This window comes from Etheostoma cragini, chromosome 20, assembly GCF_013103735.1.
Source record: "Etheostoma cragini isolate CJK2018 chromosome 20, CSU_Ecrag_1.0, whole genome shotgun sequence".
Lineage (NCBI taxonomy): Eukaryota > Metazoa > Chordata > Actinopteri > Perciformes > Percidae > Etheostoma > Etheostoma cragini.
Window position 1 is genome coordinate 4665136 of NC_048426.1, and position 12385 is coordinate 4677520.

Sequence of the window (12385 nt, forward strand, 5' to 3'; positions counted from 1 at the left end):
CCAAACTCTGGAAAATATAACTTTTTATTTTCAAAGTATTCAAACTATATTCTTGAAATCCTTCATTTTTTTGTACCCAAAAGCGCTAGAAAGTTTTTATTTTTATTTTTGTAAACAGTCTCATACTGTAGAGCCCTCCTTCCAGTCCAGTTGTTTTTCCGAAGTGGAAGAAGAACTTTACATATCTAAAGTATTTCTTTGGATTTGGTGCTCCTTGATTACGTACACGCGGATCCAATCCAGCTGGGATTAACATCGGCTGGGTGAAAACCTGGAAGAAGCTAGAGAGATTGGGTTGCTTCTTTTTGTTTCTTGTGTAAAATGTTTTATTTGTGGCACCGAACCCATAACCTGTGGTTAGATGGTGCTTCGGGTGGGCGGACACTGAGATCCAGCTTAGCCAATCAGACAGCTGGAACGCCAGTCGCACTCACACACACTTCTAGGGCTGGGTACTCAGTCTTTCAATACCAAATGACATACCCTACGGAGTAAATCTCATCAGATACCTGCTGTTTATCCACTGCAGCAGCTGTGGTTGGAGTGCCTTGCTCCAGGGCAATGTCTACGGGCAGTTGGTGCTGCTGGGGACCTTAACAGAGAAAAAAGTCTTAATCCGCATCAGTGGTTCAGCGGGATCTGGCTGACGTGTTGTTGTTGTTGTGTACGGTACTGACCTAATATGAATGCACTGTTCCCAGAATGCACTGCGTTCCCCCTGAGCTGGGCAGAAAGGGGGCAAGTTGGTCCTAAATGCTGATCTGAGGTCAGAGTTCAGTTCCATTTCATGTGAAAAAGTGGATTTAGGGTGTGCAATCCGAAGTGTTCCAGGCGCTGTAGTTGGCAGATGAAACTAAAGAGCCCCCATCCTATCATGTTCAACTGTTCAACACATTATACCTTATTTCTGAGTTAAAGCTAAGTTTTAAATGATTGTGAATCAGAAGATGTCTATATGTCATTGTTTAGTCACAAAAGCATTTCACTTTATTTTCAAATGCTAGAAATCTGAATACAAACGACCAAAATTTAACGAAAGGAATTCAGTCCTTCATTTTACCCTCAAAGAGCGTGGTTTGAAGCCATCTGTTATTTTTGGGGCAATACGCTAAAAAGAAAGCAACATTTCTGATACTGAAACGTTGAATATGGGTCATATGTGGCCGGAGGACAACATGAGGCTGATTGGTCGGTTTGAAGGCTCCTTTCACTTCCTGTGGCCTTGCCTCGTGCACCAACATATTACAGTTTTTTTATAATTCTTTGTCCTGAATGTGGCTTCCTCTCTGAGCCGGTGAAACAGGAAGTTTGTCCTGTTGCCTTTTTACTGTTAATGCTGTGGTGGAGCTGCGTTCAGGACCACATTCCAATAAGCTTGTTTCATCAGTTCGTCCATTAAAAAGTCTGAGTTCCTGCATGTGTGCCCAGTATGGAGAAGCTTGGAACGTTCAGTCATTTAACCCTTCAGCTTTATTTTTGCAGAGCTGAAGCCAGATGACGGGTATTTCAAACTGAATATGGAGTAATTGTTCAGTTAAATGTTGCAACTAAACCCTCTACCAAACAACTGAAAATAATAGAGTCTGATAAACCACATTGGCTAAATTTGGCAAATAAGTTAAAAGTCGATTTCAGAAACACGTCGTCAGAATGCAACAATATTTCTTACAAACATGGTTTGGGATCCAGAGGTTTGTCTTGTCCAATCACCACCTTCTTAAATGTGTTGGAATGTGTTCAGTTGTTGTAGATGTTGATTTAGTCCAGGGACTCAGCATCCCAGGACTCGTTACAGCGTCCCGGAGCCGTTGTAATATTTCTCCCAAATCATAAAATCAGATATGGAGCTAAACATTGCTGTAGCAGCCTTAATGGCTCAGCCCACAGACCACATCAGGGAGTTTCTCACAGATCTTCTCTTTAAAAGCACCGACCTGTGTTTGTTCCGTTCAAGGTCTTTTCTTTCTTTCTTTCTTTCTTTCTTTCTTTCTTTCTTTCTTTCTTTCTTTCTTTCTTTCTTTCTTTCTTTCTTTCTTTCTTTCTGTCAGAGACTTTTTATGACACAGATCTATCACTTTGACCAAATAAATACATAAAGTGGCCTCCCTTTAGTGCCTTTATTGTTGTTCAGGACCTTTCTATGTAGGTTTGTATAGTTCTTGTTCTTTTTGCACTTTGTAGCTGTGTTAATGGGGATGAAGGACTGGGAGGGGGGGGGGGGGGCTTAGCAACAATACACTGTAACGTTGAAACTTTCATGTCTATGCTAAATAAACTCCAAAGCATTTGATTTGAAACTTTTGCTTCAGATTCACTGACTGTTCACATGAGAGAAATGAGTTTTCTACTGTCTAAAACCTAATAATAATAATAATAATAATATTAATAATTATAATCTGACGGGTTTCATTCCAAAATAATTTTTTGCAAAGTTGCAAAATTGCTTCATTCTTCAAAACTGTGTTCTATTAAAAAAAGGGTGTCCTATTTTTCATTTTGGAATAAAACTCTCAATATTTCAGTTTTGCTATTTCCTTTGAGAGATTTTGAATGCAGTTCCACAGGATTATTTTGAATCTGCAGATTTAATCTGACTGTTTAAAGGAATTTGGGAAAGTAGGTGTGTGGGGGGGGGGGGGGGGTTGTGATGCACAGACTCCAGAGGACACAGGCCCCAGGGGACACAGAGCCCAGGGGACACAGACTCTAGGGGACACGGACTCCAGAGGCCCCAGGGGACACAGACCCCAGAGGACACAGAATCCAGAGGACACAGATTCCAGCTGCTGGCCTCATTTCTCTTCTTGTCTCAACAAAAGTGAGAGGACACAGGATTGTGGACAGACTTCTGTTTTCTTGGAAATAACTATCCAAAGACAGCTGCTGCCACTGAGGACAAGATGAAGGACACTAGGAATGTCCATCAGAGTCTCTGGTCCAGTCTGCTAACCTGATGATGGTCCGGAGCCTCCACAGGTTCAAACTGAGCTTTTATTTCATTGGTTTCTGTGTCAGCTGGAAGCCTTGGGGACTCCTGAGGACAGAGACCAGCAAGCTGCTGCTGCCCCCTGCTGGACGAGTCAGGACCTACACAGAGCTCAGTCTTTTTTCATTAGGACTTCATTTAGTGGACAACAGGAAAGGTAAAAAATAAAGATGGAATAGTACTGTGTATTGGGGGTCAGTAGTTAGTATGTTGTTACATCCTCAAACATCTGAAAGGGTTTTCTTAACAAAATTGTTGTTTTTATAACAATATAAATTCAAATAAATCACAATTTTCCAAGTTGTAATCCAGCATGAGTGTCAAATATGTCTAAATACTTATTTATGTGTATTTCTAACCAAAATCCCTCTACAGTGGAGTAAGAGTATTTTTAAAAGTATTATGGGAAGAAAAAAATCAGAAAATTTAAAATATGAATGATCTTTTTATGGGATAGAGCCCTGATAAAAACAAAATGAATAGCTTATATAGTAATTATATGTAGTTTTATAGTTTTAAATATGTGTGTATATATAGAGAAAAATATTTTTGTGTAAGAATAAATTGAATAATGTTTGATTTAACAGTAAAGTCTTCGCTGAACATTAGAACATCTAACACCAGCGGAACCTTTTATTGAGAGAGAGTTACGACCCGGCCGTAAATATGGTAACACAGGGTATGTCCGCCATGCGTGTTTTCAGCTGGCGGTGTGACGACACTATCGGTTCTATTTACGAGGTTTTTCAATAACGTTAATGTTATAATATTTCATTATAACTTAACTTATTATAACTTATAACTGTGTGGCGTTTTTTTTGTCCAAAATGGCGACCGACATGTCCAAGTAATCTACAAAGGGTAGTTATTATTTTTAATTTGTGGACATTTGTGGCGAGGAGGTAGGTTGGAAATAACAAGACATTACACATTAATAATCACATAATTATTAATAACACAAGCCCGATAACTAGGATTCAAACGGTGCCTGGGACCCAACTTCTGCTCGAATCTCAAGCCAATGCCAAACTCAATTAAAAAAAAGTGTGTTTTTTGTGTTTCTTTGTTTAAAGGTAATAATAAATACAACACTGATACGAGTCAAACCGTCATAAATGACTATTATGCTGTGCCTAATTCGGCATATGGCACATTAGCCAAACTACACGTTATTGACGTTTATAATCACTTTTGTTTTACTGATGTATACCGGATTGCCAATAAGCATGTAAACATTAAAGGATGGGAATTTTGAATTGAGTCTTGCCATGGACGAAGAGCCCACCTATTAACCAATAACCAATGGGGTGTGTGTGTGTGTGTGTGTGTGTGTGTGTGTGTGTGTGTGTGTGTGTGTGTGTGTGTGTTTCAGAGAGATTTAATGGACTAAATGCAGTTCTTGGCTTCTGAAAGGCCACTTTAAATGAGTGGTCTTCTTCTCCCTGTTCAGTGTGGTTGAGTCTCTTCACGCTGAGCTGCCATGGAGGGGTTGGAGGAGAAGCTCCAAGGTCTGTCCATCGCCAGGCGGACTCGTTCAGAGGAACCCACCTACCTGCTGGACGTGGCCCTGCAGCCGGCGGGCCTGCTGGCCGTGTCCTGCTCCAACTTCACCATCCACCTTCACAACAAGGACTCTCTGAACCCGGTGGGGGAGTACCGGGGCCACAGTGGGCCACTCTGCGGGGTTGTTTTCTCCCACGCCTCCCCTGACGTCCTCTACTCCGGTTCTGCTGATGGGACGGTCCGGGGGTGGGACGTGCGGCGCCCCGGGACGGAGGCAGCCCAGGTGTTTCTCAGCGACCCGTCCCACAGCTACTGCAGCGTGGACCTGAGCTGCAGCGACGCGCTGCTGTGTGCCGGCACGGAGCAGGTCAACGAGGAGGACAGCTTCCTGGTCTTCTGGGATGTCAGGAAGCCCGGTGGTGGGCTCCTCGGTGTGTATTCTGAGTCCCACAGTGATGACATCACGCACGTGCGCTTCCACCCCCGAGAGAAGGACCGCCTGGCGTCCAGCTCCACGGACGGCCTCGTGAACGTGTTCGACCTGAGCCGGGGCGCGGAGGACGAGGCGCTGCTCGCCACCTGTAACAGCCACTCGTCTGCCGCCTCGGTGTGTTGGTGCGGCGCCGACTACACCCAGCTGCTGTGCCTCAGCCACGACGAGGGGCTGCACCTGTGGGATCTGGGTCACCTGGACACAGACGAGCCCCTCACCGTCTTCAGCACTTCGGACGCCCGTGGCGTGGCTCTGCTGGCCGACGGGGGAGGCGTGGATTACCTGGTGGGGGGCTGGTGGCTGGAGGGGGCCCAGAAGCTGCTGGTGGTCGGAGGGAAGAACAGCGGGGATCTCCACCTGATGGGCTGTGACGGGGGGGGGCTTCGCCTGCTCAGGACCCTGGAGGGCGGCCACGCCTCCACGGTGCGCTGCTTCCTGTGGGACGCGGCAGGAGAGGCTCTGGTGACCGGGGGTGAAGACGCTCAGCTGTTGCTGTGGAAACCGGGAGGGGAGGAGCTCACCGCAGGGAAAAGGAAGTCAATGAAGTCCGAATCCGCTTTGAGCCTCAAATCCAGACCGCATAAAAAACACGGCTACCAGAAAGAAAAGAAGGAAGCAAGACAAAATACTGCGTGAGTCCTAGTAGCCTGACATTAAGTCCTCTGAATACCCGCTCCGATGGACACGTCTCAGCGTGTCTGTCCCCTGTGGACGGAGGTGCTCTGTAGAGATGGAACTGTTCCAAATGAGGCTGTGCTATTCATTGTCTCAGAAATAATGGCGATATAACAATATATTTGAGTCTTTCAGTCAAATTTAACAAAATATATTTATGACTTTTTTAAACAAATTAAATAGCGTAGCCACTGTCGTTCTGTAAAGTGTCCTTGCGCTTTATGAATACAAGTTACTTATGTTTATTATGTGACCCTAAAGTGTAATAACAGGAAGTAATCTGCACCCCTCTCCATTATCATTAACATTTTCTCTGTACTGTAACAATATCCCTCTTATTATTTGGGTTGCTATGAATGTGTAGAGGGTCTACAGCTAGCATAGCTAGCAACCAACAGTTACTTATATAATTACAAATTAACATTTCTAATCAAATTCAACAATTACATCAACATTCATACCTTTTCATTTTATTGCTGAGCTCTTTAAGACAATTCAATGAAAAACACCATTCTTTTTAATAGAAAGAATAAATGTAACGTTGGAATTTAAAAATAAAGGCACATCTTAAAGATGATATTTATCGATATTTTCTATTTGGTCATTGAAAACACATGTGTCGTTACACCCCCGATGTGTGGTCCACAGGAACTGAATGCTGCTTCTCCGTGCTGAGTTGAGGTAGCGGGCACGGACACCTGCGTTTCCCGGCTCCAGATTCAATATGCAGATACAGACTGCATGTTAATGCAAGGCGGAACGGAGACACCCCCCCCTTACTTCTAATTGTCATAACCAGTAGGCTTTTACTAATAGTGTTGTCTTTCTACCAAATAGGCTGTATGTCATGTTTTACCAGGCGCTGAGACACACACACACACCTAACACACACACTTTCATCCTCCTTGGGTGGTGAGATATTCATCGGCCAACAAAGCGTGCTGTAGAACCGCTGGTCAATGAAAAGGTTTCATATGTTGCGTACTTTTTCCTGACAGTACACAACTATGAAGTACATCAACCTCTTGAATACTTACTGAAAAAAACAATGTACTGTGAATCTCAATGTATGCTATACACTGTATATTTAGTCATACTTGCCATAGGGGGATTGTTTTATGCTGCTGCTATTTCTACTACTACTAGTACTACTACTACTACCATTACTACTTCTGCTGCTATTCCCTACAGAAATCTAATATTCTTCTACTTGGCGTTGTTAGGGAGCCTTGATGTACCCAGCAGCCCAGATTATTATGGGATGTATGCAAATGTAGTAGATTTGTCAGCTAATCATTCCAGTGTTTTCCCTAGGTTTGCAAAAGACAGGTGCACATAGGGATGATATGATAAAAACAAAATGAAATCATACATAATTTAGGACCATCATGTGAATCTAAGACATTGGTAAAGATGGAAAAGACAACAGAAAAAATAACATTTCAAAAGCTGAAAGACAAAACTTTCAAAGAAGTCCACAGGGACCAACTACAGTGATCCAATCTGAGAAAAGTCACGTAGTTAGTATTTTACATGCATTTGGCCCAAAAACAGCTTGGGTACAGCACCTACGTCTTCTAACATCAGGGGAAACCCTAGATGCATTCTGGGAAGTTAGTATGGTATTGGGACCCAGCTGAGATTCCTCTGACCTAATTGTAATAATATAATTGTTACTAATGTGTCCAAATGTCCATTATAGTAAGATTTGTCCTTTAAAGCTGCCGTAGGGCGCTGCATCCCATAGTGAACGTGACGGAGCAGCTCAGCAACGAGTGGAAGAAGACGACAGGCAGCGCGAGTGTGTGTCTGTGTGGGACTCCAGGGACATCCTTTATTTACATTGGAGACATTAGAGCGTGCTGATTATTTACATGGTGACGAGAGGCGTTGCTTTATTAATGCACATAACAGAAGAGAAGGTTTTACAGGACATTCCTTCTGGAAGAGATCTATGATTGAAGCAAATATCCACTATTTTCCAAATCATAAGTATGCATTTCTAAAGCCATTATGACTTTGACTGACCACACAAAGAAATCAATCTGCGGCAGTTAAAATCAATGGAGCCAAAGGTCTGTTACTGGGGAAATATCCCCATCTATATGCATATGTCTGCCCAGATTGGCAATGATATGATATTACTACTACTAGTGCTATTACTCCCTACAGAAATCTAATATAATTGAGAACAAAATTCTTTGTGTGAACTTGACTCCAGCAGACTATAACACAAATCAGATTCAGAAATACTTTATTGATCCCTGGGGGGGGAATTCTGTGTTGCAGTTGCACAAATTGTATAAATATCAAGTAGAAATATAAAAATGTTATGAGACGGTCTTTACATAATTAAGGAGTTGTAATGAGTTGTAAAGAGTATTGCACACATTTTAAGCCAGTGTAATTGCACAAAACAGATATTATTGTCCATTTTTCAAACCCTACCTATGTTATGTAATTAAAAAGTAATAATCAGACAAAGCTTGCATGCTCATCCTCAGCATGTTATTGTTTCAGAATGATAAAGGCAGTTTGAGTTGCATATAAAATAGGGTGTAGGCTTTAAGTGTATTTTTCCCATTTCTTTTAGGCATTCTATCATCAAATGGCTTTAAATACTGCGTTGGGCTGTAACGGGGAGACAGTGTCCACAGGGGAGCATGCCCCTGGAGTCCCCGGGATATGGGCGGAGCCTCAAAGGTTTAAACCGTTTGGCACCGCCCCTGGTATACTTATTATTATTATTATTATGATATAGTTATGTAACTCTCTTTCCGCTAACCTATCGGTGTCTAATCTCGCGGCTTGCACAGACGCCGACAACCACTCTTCCTTCACACCGCCCTGCGTCGGCTCCGCAGCGGGCTGGAAATGTAGTCAGTGTACAGTAGAGCTGGGTCAGGTCTGCCGTCCAAGAGCGGGTAAAGCGGAGTGGAAGCGAAGGGCTGGGCCTCGGACAGGTTTAGCCTCATTCCTGCGCGCTGTGCGGCGGACACACTCCGCGCACACTGTTCTCTGCCTTTCCTTGTCCCTTCCCCTCCACCTAACCGGCGGATCAGAGCCTCATTTCCCTCTGCAATTTGATTGACACCGTCTCTTGTCCAATCACAGCGCTTGACATTGCTTCCAGCAGCCAATCGCCGTCGTACGTCGATCTTAACCCGTCAAGCACGCTGCTATGCACGTCTGTTATGTGTGCCAGTGTTGACAATAGGGTGAAAAAGAAACAGCCCCGAATCATAAACGAGCTAAGGAAAACACCAAAATCCCGGGGTTTGGGGGAGACAAGCAATCGAATCATTAACAGGAATGTAAAAGCGTTATCCTAATCGTTTTATATAGCCGTATTTTGCTATTAATGGGAGTTTGAGGATTATTCCGTTGGAAGGAAAAAGGTACTCGTGGGTTTGGCTGTTTGAGGCCAGATCTTCCTGCTGTTTGCACCGAGCTGGAGGTAGTCTCACAGCTAGATAGATCTCCAAACATAGGATAACTCCTCCGCCGCCGTCTCCGTTGCGAACCACAGAGGATCAAGGTAAAGTACTACGTTTGGAGAGCTAACAGCCACTCGGTCGGCTGCAGCTTGTCGGGGTCGGGACTCGGGACGGTGTGTGTTTCCCAAGTCGGTCTGTCAGTCTGTGAACGCTAGCTAACGGTAGCAGCATTAGCACTGCCCCCTGTATTTACGTCTGGGATGATGGGTGATCGCGCAAGTCCGCCCAGGTAACGTTATTTTATTAGCACACATGTTTATTATCTATTCAATGTTTTCATATCAGCTAGATGCACTGAAAGCTAGCTGGTGGTGGCTAATAAGCTAGCTAAGGCTACATGTTCAACTTGAGCTAACCCGCGATAGCCGTAGCATTAACCAAAAAATGCTAAAAAAAAACAACCTAAAATCTAAAAGGTTGACGAAAGGCTGCATTGTGTCAATGTTACTAATATGTAAGTGTTTTGTGTGATATGAGGAGACAACTAGCTAACGACATAAGCGTTAGTAGCATACGCTTTGTAACGGTTAATCGGGAAGCTAGCGATGCTAACGCTAGCTAACGTTAGTGAGGTTATCGCGCTGTCAAGTTTTGAATATGATGCTGCCGCTGCCGCCAGGCCCGACCTGGCCAAGCTAACGACAGCTATCCTGAACCGGGCTTGATGGCTCCAGCTTCTCTAGCTGATAAAAATACATATATTTAACATCAAATTCCACTGTTCTAGATATGATCTTTATTATGTCATTTGGCTTAGGTGGTGGCTCAGGGACTGATGTTTTAAGGGCAGAGCTGATGTCAGGGAAGCATTTGGTACTGGGCAGGGCTGCACGACATGAGAAAATATGCGATATTCAATAAGGCTGTTTAATCTAGTGATGTTGATTTTATTGTGCAGCCCTAGTCATGGTGCTGTTTATTTCTCCATGAGCCCTGAAAAGCTGGCCTGAGACCAGTTTAGCTGCCCTGTTTGCTGCTTTAGCTGATAACAGTAAATAAGTAACATCAACTGACACTGTTATGGATATGATCTTTATAATGTTATTAGGAAAGCATTCTGTCATGGGTAGGGCTGCACGTTATGAAGAAACATGCGATAACGGCGTTGCTGGTGCAGAAACAGAAATGTACTCAGTTCTGCCTTTCTGCTGCTTTCAGTAAACTGCTAAAATACAAGACATGGCTTGTTGATTAAAACAAATTAAAGGAAATAATTGTCAACATTATTTCATTGATCAAATTGAACATTGAACTGAACCCCTAAAGAAGGAGAATAATGAAAATGACATTTTAAATTGCAGTTTTCTAATAATACTGTTTCAACAAACAAATATTCCATGAGTGAATTTTGCAATGTGTTTATTGCGCAAGTTGATATTACACTGACATTAAAATATTTAGTGTGCAGCCCTAGTCTTGGGCAGGTTGGCTTCAAGTAAAATGCTGATTTTTAATATTCCATGAGTTGTACAAGTCAAGTGAAGTCACCTGTCAACTGTGTGATGGTAATTAGCTCCGTTTGACAAACTCTAAAGATGCCACCGGTCTGTCATGTTTTCCTGTACAAGCAAACATTGTGTCACAACACTGGCATTCCTTGTGTGTGTGTGTGTGTGTGTGTGTGTGTGTGTGTGTGTGTGTGTGTGTGTGTGTGTGTGTGTGTGTGTGTGTGTGTGTGTGTGTGTGTGTGTGTGTGTGTGTGTGTGTGTGTGTGTGTGTGTGTGTGTGTGTGTGTGTGTGCGCGCGCGCGCGCGCGCTGGTTCATCTTCACGGTTTTTGAATGTCATACGATGTTGAGGGCAGGTTTTAGATAGCTTAAGATCCAAAGTCTCCTGTGTTTATGACACTGGTGCAGTCACTGCAGTGTGTGTGTGTGTGTGTCTCTCAACGTCAACTTTCTGAAGAAGGGAGTTGTTGAAATAGTACATCTGGGATTTGGACTGATGCACTTAGTGCCGGCACCACTTATCCATTCATCAGTAACTCATGGAATTGAGATGTACAATAACCTGTCCTCGTTGTGGTGCAGGAACCATTTGTTGCTGTGATAGGAGGGGAACACGCTCGGTTCTGGCTCCTGGAATCGCTAATGGCTGCAAATCTAACCTGAAATTGATACATTTCTCTAAGGACATTTCCTGTGTTTGCCATGAGTGATGCATTGTAGCTCCCCTTTGTAATCACAGAAGTAAAATATTAATCGTGTGTGTGTGTGTGTGTGTGTGTAGTGTGTAGAATTGAATCATGACATCATACAAACATTTAAGGAGCCGATGGGATAACATTTCATTGGAATCGTGACAACCAAAATGGATTGATTTGAAATACTTGTACGATTGGTTGATTGACCAAAAAATCTGAGTATTTTCTTCTATGTGGTAACAAACTGAACTTCTTTGGGTTCTCAGATCGTCAGGCATACAAAACATAGCGCACAAAGCAAATTTTGTAGCTCAAACAATTAATAAATCAAGAAAATAGCCTGTAGATTAATTGATAATAACAATGATAGTTTATTGCTGCCCTAATAATATCAGTGGTCAAATAACCTGTTGTCCTAATTAATTACATGGCCAGTTGCAAGTCTTTAACTCCATGTATTATTTATTTTAGTTTCTTGTGTTTATATATGAACGATCATTCCCCATTCCCTCAATCTTGCGCACATAAAGTATACATAGAGGTTCATGTAGGGTCCAGTCCCTTAAAGGCACGAACCCCCCAATACATATTCTTCTTCCCCGAGGCTCTGGGAACCGGTGGTTGTTAGTCGCAGGAACAGTTTTCACAAGTCCTCAACGTGTCTCTCAGTAGATGATGACATCCATCTTGATAAGAGACCGTCTTATCATAAATGACGTGATGTAGCTTACATTTTGTCTCCATGGAGTTAAAGGTTGCTGAAGCGATTACCTGCTGGTAACATGAGTTCAAATCAAGTATTGGAGTAAGGAACTAATTCACTCATACCCAAAGTTTGGTTGGTTTTTGCAGCTGCTTTGAATTTTGGGCAACAGGCGAGAGATCCTTGAGCTTTCCTCCTGCTCGCCTCTTTAAAAAAAAAAATTTAAAAAAAATATGTGGGTGTGAGTGTATTCCTGTACGTGTTTGTTCCCTCACTTCAGCTCCTGGTGCTCTGCCTTGCCGTTGCCTATTTGTTGACTTCCTGTTGAACAGCAGCTCCCTCCCTCCTCTTCCTCCCTTTCTGTTGCCGTCCCTGTTGTCCGCCGT

At 43.1% G+C, this 12385-nt stretch overlaps 3 protein-coding genes across 6 annotated transcripts in view; all 3 read left to right on the plus strand.

Annotated features, from left to right (window-relative positions):
- galcb (galactosylceramidase b) overlaps positions 1-12385 on the plus strand; it is a 379778-nt gene that overhangs the window by 148615 nt on the left and 218778 nt on the right. The window lies entirely within an intron of this gene.
- On the plus strand, positions 3618-5739 carry wdr89 (WD repeat domain 89). The gene is made up of 2 exons (XM_034858502.1): positions 3618-3889; positions 4435-5739. The coding sequence occupies exon 2, from the start codon at positions 4467-4469 to the stop codon at positions 5616-5618; it is 1152 nt and encodes a 383-aa protein (XP_034714393.1). The 5' UTR covers positions 3618-3889; positions 4435-4466; the 3' UTR covers positions 5619-5739.
- ppp2r5eb (protein phosphatase 2, regulatory subunit B', epsilon) overlaps positions 8675-12385 on the plus strand; it is a 48687-nt gene continuing 44976 nt past the window's right edge. The window contains exon 1 of one of the 4 annotated variants that reach the window (XM_034858495.1): positions 8675-9383. In XM_034858495.1, the coding sequence (XP_034714386.1) occupies positions 9355-9383 (29 nt within the window). In that variant the 5' untranslated portion in view covers positions 8675-9354. The remainder of the gene's footprint in view (positions 9384-12385) is intronic. The other 3 variants (XM_034858498.1, XM_034858496.1, XM_034858497.1) reach the window with 3 other exon arrangements.